General features: G+C 42.0%; 1 protein-coding gene across 1 annotated transcript; it reads right to left on the bottom strand.

The window, feature by feature from the left end:
- Positions 1 to 1,918: 1,918 nt before the first annotated feature.
- Positions 1,919 to 2,902, bottom strand: LOC125167887 (glyceraldehyde-3-phosphate dehydrogenase-like). Its single transcript, XM_047862745.1, is given in 1 exon segment — positions 1,919 to 2,902. A coding segment is annotated over 1 exon segment (984 nt).
- Between the last annotated feature and the right edge of the window lie 14,880 nt (positions 2,903 to 17,782).

Below are 17,782 nucleotides of genomic sequence, written 5' to 3'. Positions count from 1 at the left end.
AGGAATCATTGCTTTTCTTCAGCTTTTATTAGGATTTCTCCAAAGTGGAAGTAAATGTAAGTTCCCATGCTGGTGTAAACAGATTCCTTTCTCCAAGGGGCTCTTTCCTCATGAGGCACTAAAATAACATGATAGCCTGGCTCCTTTGTCCTTTTCTGCCTTTACCCCATTAACTCCAGCAATAGGACCCCTTACAGAAGTAACCAGAAGTCAGTGTTGGGAAGTAAATGGGCAACTCTGAGCCCAGCACAGTCCACCTACCCAGGATCCCTCAGAAAATGGGTTCTGCAGAAAGCCTATTGCCATGAAGTTCTGAAATGCCACCCTTTGAGAGAGAGAGAGAGAGAGAGGGAGGGAGGGAGGGAGGGAGAGAGCATGCAAGTAGGGAAGGGGCAGCAAGAGAGGGAGAAAGAGAATCCTAAGCAGACCCTGCATTGTCAGCACAGAGCCCAGTGTGGGCTCAAACTCACAAACCATGAGATCATGATCTGAGCCAAAATCAAGAGTCAGACGCCTAACCAGCTGAGCCACCCAGGCTCCCTGAGAGGGCACCCTTTTAAGAGTCAACATTTTTGTTTTCGTTTTAGTCATTTGTGATGCGAATCTTCTCCAAAATACATTTTATAGTTTCTGGCTTTTGGAGCAGAATATTTAGAATGTAATTAGGGCTTTTCTTGATGGGGTCACTTTATGGTAGATCGTTTAAAACTTTTATTGGGAGCCAATATTTGTTCCGGGCACTATGCCAAAAGGATACGAACATGAATAGGACACAAACCCCATAGCAAAGACTTCACAGTCTAGTGGGAGAGACAGAGGACGAATCAACTCCTCACAAAACATCCTGATAATTAAATGGCTTGTGAAAAGCGTTGAGAACACAGAAAGTAGCATCTAATTCTTCCCGACTTTCAGAAAGGGAAGTGTTGAGAGAGAAATCACTGTCAAAGATGAAGTCAGAAATGCTTCAGTTCCCAAATGGTGCCAATGAGGGAAGATTCCAGGCAAAAGGAAACAACTTGCATTGTGTATCTTGAGATCGAACACCCCTGATAAGCCTTTATTCCATTATGGGTATACACTTGAAAACATATGACCTAAAATACAAATAACTTAAAATAGTACAATAGCTAAAAACTCCACCGTGCATATCAATGGTCCCTTGATATCCCAGCTGAGTAATTGCTTCAAGAGAGCTTTCCTTCTTCTCAACTCCTAACTACCGTGCACACCCACTCGGAAGGGAGCAAACGCTTCAACTTTAACAGGTGGGAATAATTAAGTAATTCTAGAATTCATGTTTCATATTCAGAAAAATAGAAACTGAAATGGGGGAGAGAAAAGGAAAACTTGAAGGGCATGAATCCCCTAGGACATTTCCCACCTGGCTGGGAAATACGGAAAGATTTGAATTCTTTTTTTACTGTTTGTTCATTTTTGAGAGAGAGAGAGAGAGAGAGAGAGAGAGAGAGTGCAAGCAGAGAAGGGGCAGAGAGAGAGGGAGACACAGAATCCGAAGCAGGCTCCAAGCTCTGAGCTGTCAGCACAGAGCCCAACACAGGGCTCAAACCCACAAACCGTGAGATCATGACCTGAGCCAAAGCTGGATGTTTAACCGACTGAGTCACCCAGGCGCCCTGAAATACTTAAGGATTTGAAGCATAACTTGGTTTGCATTTTTTTGGCTGGGTACAATATACTTTATTGATGGCACATGAAAAGGTAGGTCTCCCCAAGCCTCTCCACTTCTTCAGGGCGTCTGGGATGGAAACTGTGGAGGTTGGGAGAGTCTCAGTGTGTTGGGGGATGAGTTGAAGCAAGGGATCCCAGGCAGCCGAGGGCCTCCCTCTTCCTCTTCCTCTTCCTCTTCCTCTTCCTCTTCCTCTTCCTCTTGCTGGGGCTGGTGGTCCAGGGGCTCTTAGTCTTTGGAGGTCATGTGAGCCATAAGGTCCACTACCTGGTTGCTATGGCCAACTTCACTGCCATACCAGGAAATGAACTTGACAAAGCGGTCATTGAGAGCAATGCCAGCCCCAGCATCGATGGTAGAAGAGTGCGTGTCAATGTTAAAGTAGCAGGAGGGAAGCTGGTCCTCAGGGTAGCCCAGGATGCCCTTGAGGGGGCCCTTCAATGCCTGCTTCCCCACCTACTTGGAAGCTTTCTCCAGGCGGCAGGTCAAATCCACAACTGACATGTTGAGAGTAGGGACATGGAAGGCCATGCCTGTGAGCTTTCCATTCAGCTCAGGGACAACCTTTCCTACAGTCTTGGTAGCACCAGTAGAAGCAGGGATGATGTTCTGTGCAGCCCCTCGGCCGTCATTCCACAGATTCCCAGAGGGGCCATCCATGGTCTTCCGGGTGGCAGGGATGCTATGAACTGTGATCATCAGTCCCTCCATGATGCCAAAGTTGTCATGGGTGACCTTGGCCAGAGGGGCCGAGCAGTTGGTGATGCAGGAGGCATTGCTGACAATCTCAAGGGAGTTGTCATACTTCTCAGGATTCGCACCCATCACAAACATGGGAGCATCGGCAGAAGGGGCAGAGGTGATGATCCTCTCGGCCCCACCCTTCACATGAACCCCAGCCTTGTCCATGGTAGTGAAGAGCTCAGTGGACTCCACAACATACTCAGCACCAGCGTCACCCCATTTGATGTTGGTGAGATCTCGCTTCTGGAAGGCGGAGATGGGCTTTCCACTGATGACAAGTTTCCCGTTCTCAGCCTTGACTGTGCCATGGAATTTGCCATGAGTGGAATCATACTGGAACATGTAAACCATGTGGTTGAGGTCAGTGAAGGGGTCATTGATGGCAACAATAACCACTTTGCCAGAGTTAAAGCAGCCCTGGTGACCAGGCACCCAACAGCCAAATCCGTTGACTCCGCCCTTCACCATCATGTCTCAGGGACGCTGCTGGCACTATACCAGAAGCATCTGTCTGTCCAAGAGGCAGGAGCGGAGGGCTTGCTTTACATTTTTAAATGATCTCTCTGGCAACACCAGTGTGGATGCGTTAAGGAGAAGTGAGGCTGAGCCACAGAGACTGGGTTAAGTAACTGCTGTAATCGTCCCACCAAGAAATAAGAAGAGTCTATACCTGGGCAACAGCAGTGGCAATGGATTACTATTTCCAGTCAAGAGCAAGGATTTAGGAATTAAAACCACTTCATCTATAATTCTGTAAACACTGAGCCACTGGGCCCACACCTGAAGCGTGTAGAGCCGCTTGTCCTAAACTAACTGAATGGCCCCCATCTGTTGAGGGTACCAACAAGTATGACTGCTTATTTTTAATCATGCTTTTGCCCTTGAGGCTCAGCAGTGCTCCTCAAAAAAGAAAAGTGGACGGAATCACTGATGGCTCTTCTGTCTGCTTATATGTGCTGTTTCTCACAGTGCTCTCAGTTGGGACCTGTCTTCGTTGGGGTTTCCTCAGAAGCAGACCCTAAGACAAGGATTCTAGGACAAGCCGTTCTTGGGCAGCGGGGAGGCAAAGGGAACACCGGTAGGAGCTAAGAGTATGTTATTAAGGCAACTACGACATGGATGCTTGTTGCTCACCGCTGCTGAGAAAACTCGGCAGCGAGCGTGAAGGACGTGCCTCAGTGACCCCACACAAGAGGGCATTTAGACACCAATTCACACACGCCGTTGGTTGAGCGCGGTTCCTGGGGAGAATTAACTCCCTTGCACTTCTGGCCTGCCATGCAAGCAGCAAAGTGAGCTCCAGTAGCAAGAGAAGATCCTCAGGCATGGAAATGCAAGTGCTACCTATAAGAAATCTTGAAGGGGGGGGGGGCACAGGTGAGTGGTAAAAGTGAGGGCACAGGGGCCAGAAATTGACAGTGACTGCTGCCGCGTCTAGGGGGTTCCATTTAGAGAGGGCTGAAAGTCTGTACGTTTCATGATCGTTATCCTCATGGCCGCCACATTTGATCACTTTAGAGTTCCCCAGATTCGCCCCGAGCTCTGTGGCCTCTCAGTGCCTTCCACTGCTGTCCTCAAACGCCAAATAAATGCAGGTCGTGATGGTTAATTTTCCATGTCAACCTGACTGGCTAGGAGGTGACAGATGACTGGTAAAACCTTTCTGTGTGTGTCCGGGAGGGTGTTGGTGGAAGAGATTAGCATTTGAATTGGTGGGTTGAATAAAGAAGCTCGCCTCACTGATGCAGGTGGGCATCATCAAATCGGTTGAGGGCCTGAATAGAACAAAACAGTGGAGGAGGGGTGAATTTGGTCTCCGCCTGGGCCAGGACGTCCATCTTCTGCCCTCGGACAACAGCGTTCCTGGTTTTCAGGCTTTCAGACCTGGACTGAACTATGCCACCACCTTTCCTTGCTCTCCAGCTTCCAGATGGCAGGTCATAGGACTTCTTGGCCTCCTTAATCACGTGAGTGAATTCCTAGTCTATCTTTTCCCTGCTTCCCTAAATAACAAAACTCTGATTTTATCCTGGGCTGCAATGGGCCCAGCTAAAAGACTATGTCTCCCAACCTCCCTCGCAGATTGGTATAGCCGTGTGACTAAGGTCTGGCCAGTGAGAGGAAGTATATAAGGAACCTCAAAGAAAACTTCGTAAAAGGACTTGACTCAGCTGGAAGGTGCACCCTTTTGCAAATCCTCCCCATTCCCTTGGAAATGTAAACATATCTTCCTCATTCCCTTGGAAAGTTAAACATATGGTTGGAGATCGTCAACTACAGCCAGTGAGGTGTAGGCCATACGCCAAGGATGGAAGAGAAGAAAAGTAGAGGGTTGAGTCCCTATTCTGTTTAAGCCACTGTGGTCAAAACAGTTCCTGGCTGGAATGCAGATGTGTTCTAATTAGGTTAGAATGACTCCTACTCTGCCCCCCCCTTGTCTTGCCCTACACATTAAAGAAATGACTGTTTCGGGGATGAATCAAACATCTACTTTTAAAATTCTCTAGTATTCTGTAATTAAAGATTGCGTATTCGATCTTTAGTATTCAAGATTGAGTTTTGACCCAAGATTCCAGCATTGGTAGCAATTAAATTAAATACAGATGAATCTCTCCTTAGTCCTTTCCAAAATAACTGCTCCGTAAAGATCAGAGCTAAAATGATCTCGTGGGGCCAAAAAATTCAAACCCCTGATTCTTAGAGTTTTCAGAAATTATTTCAGAAAAGTAAATGTCTATTATTATTAAAGACCCAAATGTTATTTTATTTTTTAAGTTAACACGTGAGGCAAAGGTCTGTGGATTTTAACACACGTATTGATTAATGTTAACTACCACACAGTCAGGATAAGGAATAGTCTCTTACCAAAAAGGTGTCCCCCGTTATGTCTGTAATCACACCTTCCCATCACCCCTAATCTATTCTCTTTTTTTATACTTTGGTCTTCTTGGGGCCCCTGGGTGGCTCTGTTGGTTAAGCGTCCGACTTTGACTCAGGTCATGATTTCACAGTCCATGAGTTCGAGCCCCGCATCAGGCTCTGTGCTGACAGCTGAGACTGGAGCCTGTTTCAGATTCTGTGTCTCCCTCTCTCTTTGACCCTCCCCCGTTCGTGCTCTGTCTCTGTCTCAAAAATAAATAAACGTTAAAAAAAAATTTTAAATAGATTATACTTTAGTCTTCTCAAGAACGTCACATAAATGGAATAATACTGTGTATAACCTTTTAGAATAATGCCTTGAAGAATATCCAGTTGTTGCGTGTATCAGCAGTTCAGTCCTTTCTATTGGTGTATAAAATTTCATTGTACAGATGAGCCAGTTTGTTTTTTATTCCCTTTTGATGGATATTTGGGTTGTGTCTAGTTTGGGTAGATTTTCAACAGAGTTGCACGAACCAAAGTTTTTATTGTTCTAGGGTAAATACACGGGACTGAGATGGTTAGATCAATCCTGCCCTTCTTGTTATGTTTTGAAAGCTTTTTATAAACTCTGCATACAAGACCTCTGATATGCGACTTACAAATATTTTTTCCCAGTGTGTACTATGTATTTTCATTCTCTTAACAACATTTTTATCAGAGCAAAGTTTTTTTATTTTGTCAGAGTCTAATTTACCAATATTTTCTATTGTGAGTCATGTTTTTGTTGTCCTAAAGAATTCTTTACCTAGTCCATGGGGCGCCTGGGTGGCTCAGTTGGTTAAGTGGCCGACTTCAGGTCAGGTCATGATCTCGAGGTTCATGAGTTCAAGCCCTGCCTCAGGCTCTGCGCTGACAGCTCCGAGCCTGGAGCCTGCTTCGGATTCTGTCTCCCTCTCTCTCCACCCCTCCCCTGCTTGTACTCGTCTCTCTCTCAAAAATAAATATGAAAAAAAAATTTTTTTTAAAGAATTATTTGCCTAATCCCGATCATGAAGATTTTTCCCTATGTTTGGCTGTAAAAGTTTTATAGTTCTTTGTTTTACATTTAGATCTGTGATCGATTTGAATTCATTTGTGTATTGGTGTGAAGTTTAGGTTTTCGTTTTTTTTAATACGTGGGTGTCCACTTGTTCTAACACTATTTGTTGAAAAGATAACCCTGTCTCCATTGAATTGCCTTTGAACCTCTGTCAAAAATCACTTGGCCATATTCGTGTGGGTCAATTTCTGGTGTCTCTATCCTGCTGAATGTTCTATTGTTTGTTCCATCATCAATACCACACTGTCTTGGTTTCTGCACTGTACAGAAAGTCTTCAAATTGTATCGTGGGATTCCTCAAATTTATTTTATTATTTTATTTTATTTTATTTTATTTTATTTTATTATTTTTTTATTTTATTTTTATTTTATTTTATTTTATTATTTTATTTTATTTTATTATTTTATTTTATTATTTTATTTTATTTTATTATTGTATTTTATTTTATTATTTTATGTTATTATTTTATTTTATTTTATTATTTTATTTTATTTTTTTGCAAAATTGTTTGGTTATTCTAGTTCCCTTGCCATTGCAAATAAGTTTTAGAGTAAGCTTGACCACATCTATAAAAAAGCTCTTCTGATATTTGTATTGCAATTATGTTAAATTTGTAGATCAACTTAGGGGGGAACTGACATTTTTACTATGTTGAGACTTTCAACTCATGAACAAGATGTATATCTGTCTTTTTTTTAAGTCTGATTTCTTTCATGAGTTTGTAAGTTAGTACACAGAACCTATACATGTTTGGTTAGAGTTATACCTCAGTGTTTCTTTTTCTCTCTCTTTTTTTGTTATGGGGGAGGGGACCACTGTATTTGTATTAAAATTTAGGTTCCAACTGTTCATTACCAGTATATAAAAATAAAACTGAATTGTCAACAGACTTTGCACCTGCTGTGTCAATGAGCTCACTTAGATTTCTTGGGATTTTCTTAATGATGTCATCTGTGAATAAGGATACTTTCATTTCTTCCTTTCCAAAATATATGCCTTTTTTTTCCCCTTGCCTTATTGCATTAGCTAGAACTCAGTACCATGTTGGTTCGGGGTGAGGAGAGTGGACATCCAGTCTTATTCCTGACGTTAGAAGAAAAACATTGTGGAATGCCTGGGTGGCTCAGCCAGTTAAGCATCCAACTCTTGAGTTTTGCTCAAGTCAGGATCTCACAGTTTGTGAGTTCGAGCCCCACATCGGGGTCTGTGCTGACAGTGCAGAGCCTGCTTGGGATTCTCTCTCTCCCTCTCTCCCTGTTCCTGACTCACTCTTGTTTTCTCTCTCTCTCAAAATAAATAAATAAACTTTAAAAACAAAGAAGAAGAAGAAAAACTCTGCACCTTTAAGTATGATGTTAGCTGTAGATTTTTTGTAGATGCTTTCTATGAGGTCGAGAGTGTTGCCTTCTATTTCTGGTTCACCAAAAGTTTTTTATCATGGTTAAATGTTGAATTGTGTCAAAAGTTTTTTTTTTTCTGCAGCAATTAGTATGATCAAGTGGTTTTTCCTCTTTAAATTATTACTATTGATGGCTATTTACATATACATTTTTGCTATTACATTGATTGCTATTTAAAAATTGAGCTAGCCTTCTTGCATTCCCAGGATAAAACCCACTTGGTCATAGCGAAGTAGATACACAGGTAGGTGGATGGATGGATGAATGGGTGGATGGACAGATACACAGAATGTGCTAGATTCAATCTGCTAATGTATCTTTGCGAATTTTGGTACCTATGTTCATGAAGGATATTGGCCTGTGGTTTTCTTTTCTTGTAATCTCTTGTCTGGTTTTGTATCAGAGTAATTAAGTAATCCCATGAGTTGGGAAGTGTTTCATTCTATTCTGTTTTCTGGAAGAGATTGTATACAATTGGTGCTATTCCTTCTTCTATTTAGATCTGGGGGTCACAGAAATGACTCCATACCCTCCCTGGTGAATTGAGTTGCACGCCCAGTCCCTTCCCTCTCCCTGGTCCATGTCAAATATGTCACAAGCGTCACAGCCATGACACCTGAAATCAAATAAAAGTAGAAAGGATGGGCTTTCAGAAATACATCCCAGAACATGTCCACAAGTAGAGCGCTGGAAAAATTAGGGGAATGAGAATAAAAAGGAGGGCATCGGTTCCAGGGGGAGCTTTATGAATCCTCATCCGCACAACATGACAGGGTTTTACGTCTCTATATTTCCACACGTGCCATCTTCGAGGGTCCATGGTGCTTTGTAAACAGCAGACATTAAAAATTTTTAAACAGAAGGTACATTTACCCATTACATAGTTGAAATCAAGAGCCAGATCTCTGCCTGAAAACTTCAGTAGATAGAGTTGCAACCAAGACCCTCCGCTGTGGTTGGAAAGCTTAAACTCTGGCACACACAATGTGGCAGGGGCCAGCAGGGGGCAGCAGCTTGGCAGGACCCCATTGGCAGGCGTGGGTATTTGGGGAGGCCGATGAAACTCTGCCATCAGACTTTTGTGCTCTGCTCTTGAAAGGGTTTAATTATGAGCTGGAGCATCACATTACAATCAACATGGGGAATTTTTTATTGCGAAAATTTTCACACACGTGGGCACATGCGCACGCACACATACACACATAGAAGTAGAAGAATCTAGTAAGCCCATATGTCCAGTCTTCAGATCATCGTTTGTCAGTATTCTGCAACACTTTCTAACCCGTACTATTTTCTTTCTTATTTCAGAGACAATTAGAGTTTTAAACTCTGGAATGTGTGTTCTTCAAAGGTGAGATTCAGTGGGTAGTCCAATCCTGGTATAGTCTGACACTGCCATTAAGGACCTAAGCCTCCTCCTACCTTTCTTCCCTGACACCCTTAGGTTGTAGGATAATCCTCATGATGGCAAGATGGCTACTGCACCTCCAGGATCACGTCAACATTCCAGGCAGGAAGAAGATCCAGGTTAAGAGGCACATGCTAAAGGTCACATTTTGCATTAGAAATGAAAACAGGGTACCAGGGAGAGCAGTCAAATTTGAGAGCCAAAAATAAGCTTTCCAAGCTAAGAAAGAAGGGAGAATACTAAGAAGTCCAGTTCAGAAAAAATGCAACATTATTGATCAGGTTTTATAGCTTCCAATGAGACCAAGTTTTTATTTATATCTTAAAAATTCTTTTAGTTTATTTATTTCTTTTGAGAGAGAGAGAAAGAGAGAAACCCAGGAAGGGGCAGAGAGAAGGGGAGAGAATCCCAAGCAGGCTCTGCACGTGGAGTTCATACTCTCAAAACCATGGGATCCCTACCCAAGCTGAAACCAAGAGTCGGACACTTAAGCAGCTGAGCCACCCAGGTGCCCTGAGACCAAGTTTTAGACACATAATCTCCTTAAGTCTTCACAACAACCCCAGTGAGTCGCTGAAATAAATTAACAGGTGATGAAATGAAGCCTCAAGAGACCTAGTAGCTTTCTCAAGTCTACAGAGCTGCAAAATGGTAACTCCAAAGCCAGCCCCTTTACTCTGGTCTCATTTCCTTTTCATTGATCCTCCCAGAGATGTGGTAAATGTCCCCACAGGATGAAAAATCTATAATCTTCACCATCGACAGTCACTGGATACATGATTTCAAAATGCACAAAATGCACATTCTTCTCATGGCCCTTGCACAACGCTGCCCACCAAGCCACAGGCCTGGCTGTGCCCGGGGCGGGGGGGGGGGCGTCCTCTGGGCACCGCTCTGTGCTGCCTCTGGGCAGCGGCCCCACCCCTGGGCCCAAACGCATCGGCTTAAAGAAATGGAGTAAAACCTCCGCAGAGCCGTGTTTCTCTGCTTTTTCTAGCAAAAGAAAATGCACACAGATCCATTGGGCTCAACGTGACCTTCAGTCAAGGGCTTCTGAATTGTCTTCAAAGGAGGAAAATAGCGCTTTGTGCATCACTCTCAGGATAGTTTAATCGTGAACTGAACTTCACATAAAGGCAAAGGTAAGAGATTTGATGAATTCCAAAATTCTTTTTTAACTTTTTATTATGAGTGTTGTCAAAAGTACACACAAGAGGGGAGAATCATATAATGAACCTCATGTGCCCATCCCCTGATTCAATAATTACCCTTGGCTCTCCTTTCGTCATACGTTCCTTTTTTATCTGCTTCCTCTCTGGAGAATATGTTTTCAAGCCAGTTCCTGTCATCAGGTCATTTTTCCCCTAAGTCTTTCCATATGTATCTTTAATACGTACAGACTTTTTTTTTTTTACATTTTTTTAATGTTTATTTATTTTTGAGAGAGAGCGACAGAATGTGAGCAGGGGAGGGGCAGAGAGAGAGGGAGACACAGAACTGATGGGAGCTGTCAGCACAGAGCCCAATGCGGGGCTCAAACCCACGAACCACAAGATCATGACCTGAGCCAAAGTTGGATGCTTAACCTACTGAGCCACCCAGGCACCACGATACAGACATTTCCTTATATAAACACAGAACCATCATCACAGCCAATGGTATTAACACCTACTCTGTATTCGGATTTTCAATTGTCTCAAAAATGTCTTTTTAGAAATAATGTTTTAAAATTTCTTTCTTTTGAGAGAGACGGAGACAGCACTACTTGGGGGGGGGGGGACGCGCAGATGCGGGGCTCGAACCCACAAAGCCGTGAGATCATGACCTGAGCTGAAGCCAAGAGTCAGACGCTCAACAGACTGAGCCATCCAGGCACCCCCAAAAATGTCTTTTGATAATCGGTTTCTTCAAAACAGGATCTAAACAAAATCAAACCACTGCATTTGACTGTTATGTTCCTTAAATCTCTTCTACCCTGAGTTAACATCTTAACAAAGCCCCAACACCTTCAGTTCTTCAAGTATGCCCTCTCCTGCCTCCAGACCTTTCTACTTGCCGTTCTTTCTGCCTGAAAGATGTCCCCAGGCCCCTATGTCACCTGGAAACAATCTACTTGTCTTTCAGCTTTCAGATCGCATGTTCTTCCTTCTATGAAGGGTCTCCTACCAGACCTTCTGTTATTAAACACAGACTCTGATTCCACAGTTCTGGGGCAGAGTATGAGGTTCTGCATTTCTAACAAGCTCCGTGGTGTTGTCAGGGTTGCTGGTCTGAGGACTGTACTTTGAGTAGCGAGGGGCTAGAATATTCCCCACATTATCATAGCACTTACCATATTATATTTTAATGGCCTCCTGGAGCTTTTGGACCACATCCGGATCCTTTCGTTTGTCTCGTATGGGACTGCTTTTGAGCCAGAACAGCCAAGTGCAAAAGCTGTGAGAGAGACCGTATCTCTCACAAAACCTAAAATATTTGCCTCTGGCCCTTCACGGACAATGTTGGCTGACCTTGCTCTAGGCTGTATTGCAAACAAGATAGTTTTTTCAGTAGCGTGTCTCAGAACCCAGTCCGGGGCTTTGTACGTAGAGGTTACCCAATAAGTACTTAATAGATGATGAATAATGACGTCATTATTATGTCATCATTATTACTGTAGGCCAGGCACTGTAGTAAACGCTTTGCGCACAGCATCTCCAATTCCCCCACTAACCCTCTGTGGAAGAGTGTTCTCATGTTTCAGATGAAGAAACGGAGGCTTAGAGGTTCCTGTCCTGCCCAAGTTTAGAGTGCAACAAACCCACGTAATCTGACTCCACTCCTCTTTATTTTTTTTTTTCAACATTTATTTATTTTCGGAACAGAGAGAGACAGAGCATGAACGGGGGAGGGGCAGAGAGAGAGGGAGACACAGAATCGGAAACAGGCTCCAGGCTCCGAGCCATCAGCCCAGAGCCTGACATGGGGCTCGAACTCCCGGACCGCGAGATCGTGACCTGGCTGAAGTCGGACGCTTAACCGACTGCACCACCCAGGCGCCCCACTCCACTCCTCTTTAAAGAAAGTGTTGAAAAAGGTAGCTATGGAAAGCCAGACAGAAGCTGTGTTTCCTGGCCCCATTTGGGGCAGCCTCACCCATTGTCTCCAGGAAAATGGCTACCAGTGGGTCTAGGCCAAAAATGCAAAACATTCTTAGTGTTAAATCCAAGAGTGCTAGGTCAGTTGAACATATACAGCAAACAAAAGCACGTTTTTTGTAGTAATTCTAACCAATTATAATGGGCCCCTGCGTCACTTCTGAGTCCAAAGCAGGACTTCTGAGAACAGAAGGCGTTATTCATCATCTGTTAAGTACTTATTGGGTAACTTCTACGTACAAAGCCCCGGACTGGGTTCTGAGACACGCTACTGAAAAAACTATCTTGTTTGCAATACAGCCTAGAGCAAGGTCAGCCAACATTGTCCGTGAAGGGCCAGAGGCAAATATTTTAGGTTTTGTGAGAGATACGGTCTCTCTCACAGCTTTTGCACTTGGCTGTTATAGCTTAAAAGCAGTCCCATACGAGACAAACTTCTGAGAACAGCACTTGGAACTAACTGTATATTACCTGGGAGCACCTTTCCTTCGGTAGCTCTTTCCTCCCCCCACCCCGGCCTTCCCCCACTATAGCACCCTACATAGCCCTAGCCCCTTTAAGCACTTAATAAGTGATGGCCTACACAGCAGGATTAAACAGATGAAATCTGTTAACCACGAGAAACCCTGACCTACGTGCTCCATTACTTAGCACCAGGAGTCCCATCAGATAGACAGGTGACAATTAGTTTAGCCCTTATTATTACTTTGTTAAAAGTCAGTGGGTGTTGAAATGACTTAGCCAGTGCTTTATGGATATAGTAATCATTCCGGATATAAAATGTCCATGTCTTGTGTTCCAACGTAGAAAGAGAAATTGAGAGACAGAAAGAATGAGGGAGGAGAGAGAGAAACACAGAGAATGTGGGCGGGGGGGGGGGGGGGGGGGCAGGTGGGGAAAGGCCCAGAAGCAGTGGTGAGAATTGGTGGAGGTCGGGGGGAGCCCCTTTGATTGTGATTCTAGTTTATATACTGATTACTATATTTGTTAAGAGCTTTTGGATCCTCTGGGAAAAAGAAACTAAAGTAACATTTAAGAAACTCTCAAGTCCTACTGATTACCATCATTAAAGAGATTTCAAGGGACAAAAATTTCTCCTATTCTTCATCTGCAGAAAAACCCTGACAATGAGTCTCAAAAAACCCCTTTAAGTAAAGTATTTTCTTGCTCTTGTAGAGAAATCTGTCTGTGGCTCTAAATATTCATCTCAATCAGAAACCCAAGGTTTGATAAATGAAGAAGTTGAGGTCTTGAGATAATCCTGTGTAGGGACCTCCTTATAATTAAACTTAACACTGACCACTCTATTCCATAGGGACTCGGTGAGGAGGTAAGCATGATGACCTAATTCTATAGGTAAAAAAAAAGAACCCCTTGTACTTTCATTTCCAGACAGGATAGAATAACAGCCAAAAAAGTAAACAAAATAACAATTTTCTGTATATCATAAAATAAGGGACAGTCATCCCAAGAGACAGCGAGCCCTACGATAGTCCTTGCTTATTGTCCTGAAAGTTTCCAAGCTGTGGTGCATGGAGGAGAAACCTAAGCAGAACCCAGCAGCATGACTCCAGATTTGAAGAGACAGAGCAGAGGTGCACCTGGGTGGCTCCATCAGATAAGCATCCGGGCTCTTGGTTTCAGGTCAGGTCATGATCTCATGGTTCCATGAGTTTGAGCCCTCAGTCGGGTTCTGTGCTGATAGTGCAGAACTGCTTAGGATTCTTTCTCTCCCTCTTTCTCTGCCTCTCTCCTTCTCTCAAAATAAATAAATACACCTAAACATAGCAGAGTCTGGTAGAGACCAAAGTAGTCAGGGCTGGCGGGACAGAGTACCAAAGGAAGAGCTCTGCACAGAGCAAGAATCCTGGAGATCTGCGGAGGATCTGCTCTGAGTACTCTTCAACATACTGATCATCACATTCATGGGAGGAGATTACCCAAGGCCACGGAAAGGACCACACTAAAAGACAAGATAGGGGAGTGGAAAACGTCAGAATTGGCAAGAAAATGGGTTGACTACTCAGAAGGGTCTTGGCACCTTCTGGTACCACCAAAAGAATCTTAAAAGCAAAACCTTGGGGTGCCTGGGTGGTTCAGTCGGTTAAGCGTCCGACTTCGGCTCAGGTCATGATCTCGTGGTCTGTGGGTTCGAGCCCCGCGTCAGGCTCTGTGCTGACAGCTCAGAGCCTGGAGCCTGTTTCAGATTCTGTGCCCCCCTCTTTCTCTGACCCTCCCCTGTTCATGCTCTCTCTCTGTCTCAAAAATAAATGTTAAAAAATTTAAAAAAAAAAACCTTGAAGGATCAAACTATTTCTAAGTAGCTTAATTGTATCTCAGAACTAAATTTAGGATATTAAATAAATAAATAAGTAAATAAATAAATAAATAAATAAATAAATAAATTTAGGATATTTTTTGGAAGAGAAAAATATTTCACACTCAATGTAAAGTTCACAATTTGTAGCATCCAACCAAAACTTACCAGCTATCAAAAGAAGCAGGAAAACATGACCCATAATAATAATTAATCAAAACTGACACAGATGTAAGAATTAACCAACAAAAATATTAACAATAGTCATTATAGCTACATCCCATGTTAAAAAAAAAAAGGAGACTCATGGAGGAATAAAATGACCCAAATTGAACTTCTCTTTTTTTTAAGTTTATTTATTTATTTTGAGAGAGAGGTAAAGAGAGAATCCCAAGCAGTTCCACACTGTCAGCATAGAGCCCAATGCAAGGCTTGATCTCACAAACCACAAGATCATGACCTGAGCTGAAAACAAGTTGGTCACTTAACCGACTGACCCATCCAGGCATCCCCCAAATTGAACGTCTGTACATAAAAACTATCATGTCTGATGTTAAAAAAAGAAAAAGAAAGAAAAAAGAAAAAAATTGGATGGGATTAATGTCAGATTAGTCATTTCAGAAGAAAAGATCAGTAAACTTGAAGACATAACAATAGAAACTACCAAATGAAATAGAGAAAAAATAAATATTTAAAAATGAGCTGAGACAACGTTAAGTGTCCTAATAAAAATGTAATTAAAGTCAAAAGGTGAATATTATCAGACTGATGCAGAAAAACAAGACGCAACTAACTATATGCTCCTTATAATGAACACTCATTCACTATAAAAACATAAATAAGTTAGTAAAAGAATAGAAAAATGTATATAATGCTAATCAAAAAAAAGCTGGAGTGACTACATTAATACCAGTAATATTCAGAGCAAAGCATATTATCAGTGGTGAAGAGGTCATTTTTTAATGACAGATTAATTCATCAAGATGATATAACAATAAAAAGGGTTTATGCATCTAATAATAGAGCTTCAATGTCTATTAAATAAACGTTGATAGAACTTCAAAGAGACACAGACAAATCTGTAACCATACTCAGAAATTTTCATGCCTCTTTCTTGATAACCAATAGAGATAAAAATCAGTAAAAGTAGAAAAGGCTTAAACAACACCAATTGAGCAGCTAGACCTAAACTGACACTGCACCCAACAATAGCAGAATTCACATCTTTTTCAAGTACACAGGAAAAATTTACCCTGAGAAACCAAATTTGGGGTCATAAAATGTGTCTCAATAAATTTAAAAGGATTGATGGGGTCTGGCAGGGGGAAGTGGGTGATGGGCATTGAGGAGGGTACTTGTTAGGATGAGCACTGGGTGTTGTATGTAAGTGTTGAACGATGGGAATCTCCTTCTGAAGCCAAGAGCACGCTGTATACACTGTATGTTAGCTAGCTCGACAATAAATTATATAAACACAAAAAAGGATTCAGGTCATGTAAGGAATATTCTCTGACAGCAGAATTACATTACCAAGGTCTCTGGAAAATCTCCAGTTATTTGAAAATGAAATAACGTGCTTCTAAATAATCCGTGAATCAGAGAAGTAACCAAAAGGAAATTTAGAAAGTATTTTCACCTGAACAAAAATGAAAATACAGCATATCCACATGTAAGGAATGCGACAAAACCATTTCTTGGGAGAAATTTATAACTTTTTATCTTTAAGATAGTTGACACACAATGTTGCATGAATTTCAGGTATATTACATTTGATTCACCTTCCTTTTATGTTAGGATTTGTTCACCACAAGTGGAGCTACAATCTGTCACCATGCAATGCTATTACATTGCCACTGACTGTATTCCCTGTGCTGTGCCTTTTATTTCCATGATTTATTTATTCCATAATGGAAATCTATATCTCCTATTGCCCTTCCCTCATTTTGCCCACCCCCACCCCCTTATCTTTAAATGCTTCTATTAGGAAAAAACACAGGTATCCTACCAATGACCTCAGTGTTCACCTTAAGAAACTAGAAAAAGAAGGGCAGAAGAAATGAAACAATAATGGTTAAAACAAAAGTCAGTGAACTAGAGAGCAGAAACACAACAGAGAGAAATCAGTAAAATTAAAAGCTAATTCTGTAAGATGGTCAATAAAATTGATAAATATCGAGCCAGACTAATCAGGAAGAGAAAAGAAAAAATAAACACACATAAATGACCAAAATCAAAAATGAGAATGGCTACTTCACTATAAATTCTACAGATACTAAACAAATAATAATGAAATATGGTGAACAACTTTATGATAATAAATTTGGCAATTTAGGTGAAATGGACCAAATATACTTAAAATGAAATAGACAAATTGAATAACTCTGCATCTAAAAAGAACTTGAGGGGTGCCTAGGTGGCTCAGTCAGTTAAGCATCCAACTGTTGATTTCAGCTCAGGTCATGATCCCAGGGTCATGGGATTGAGCCCAAGTCAGGCTCTGTGCTGGGTGTGGAGCCTGCTTAAGATTCTCTCGCTCTGACCCTCCCCAATTCACGTTCTCTCTCTCTCTCTCTCCCTCCCTCCCTCTCTCTCTCTCTCTCCCCCCTCCCTCCCTCCCTCTCCCTCTCCCTCTCTGTCTCAAAATAAGTAAATGAATAAATAAATAACTTTAAAAAGTAGTTTAAAACTTTCACACAAAGAAAACCCCAGGCCCAGATAGCTTTACTGATGAGTTCTACTAAATATTTAAGGAAGAAATAATACCAATGCTACACAAACTCTTCTATAAAATTGAAGGGGAAGGAATACATCCCAATCCATTCTATAAGTTTCAGTATTATTCTGATGCCAAAACCCAGACAGATTACAGTAAAAGAAAAACTAAAGATCAAAAATCCCTCATGAACACATATGCAAACATTCTCAACAAAATTTGATCAAACTGAATCCAACAATGTATAAAAAGTACAATAACAGTAGAAAAATCAATCGATGTGGATCACCCGTTAACAAACTTTCTAAGTTATTTAAGAAGAAAAACCATATGATCATTTTACTAGATCCGGGAAAAGCATTGACAAAGTTCAGTATCCGTTCCTGTAAAAAACAAAACAACAACAACAAC

This window comes from Prionailurus viverrinus, chromosome B3 (assembly GCF_022837055.1).
Source record: "Prionailurus viverrinus isolate Anna chromosome B3, UM_Priviv_1.0, whole genome shotgun sequence".
Classification (NCBI taxonomy): Eukaryota; Metazoa; Chordata; class Mammalia; order Carnivora; family Felidae; genus Prionailurus; species Prionailurus viverrinus.
This window is presented reverse-complemented; position numbering and strand designations above follow the sequence as displayed.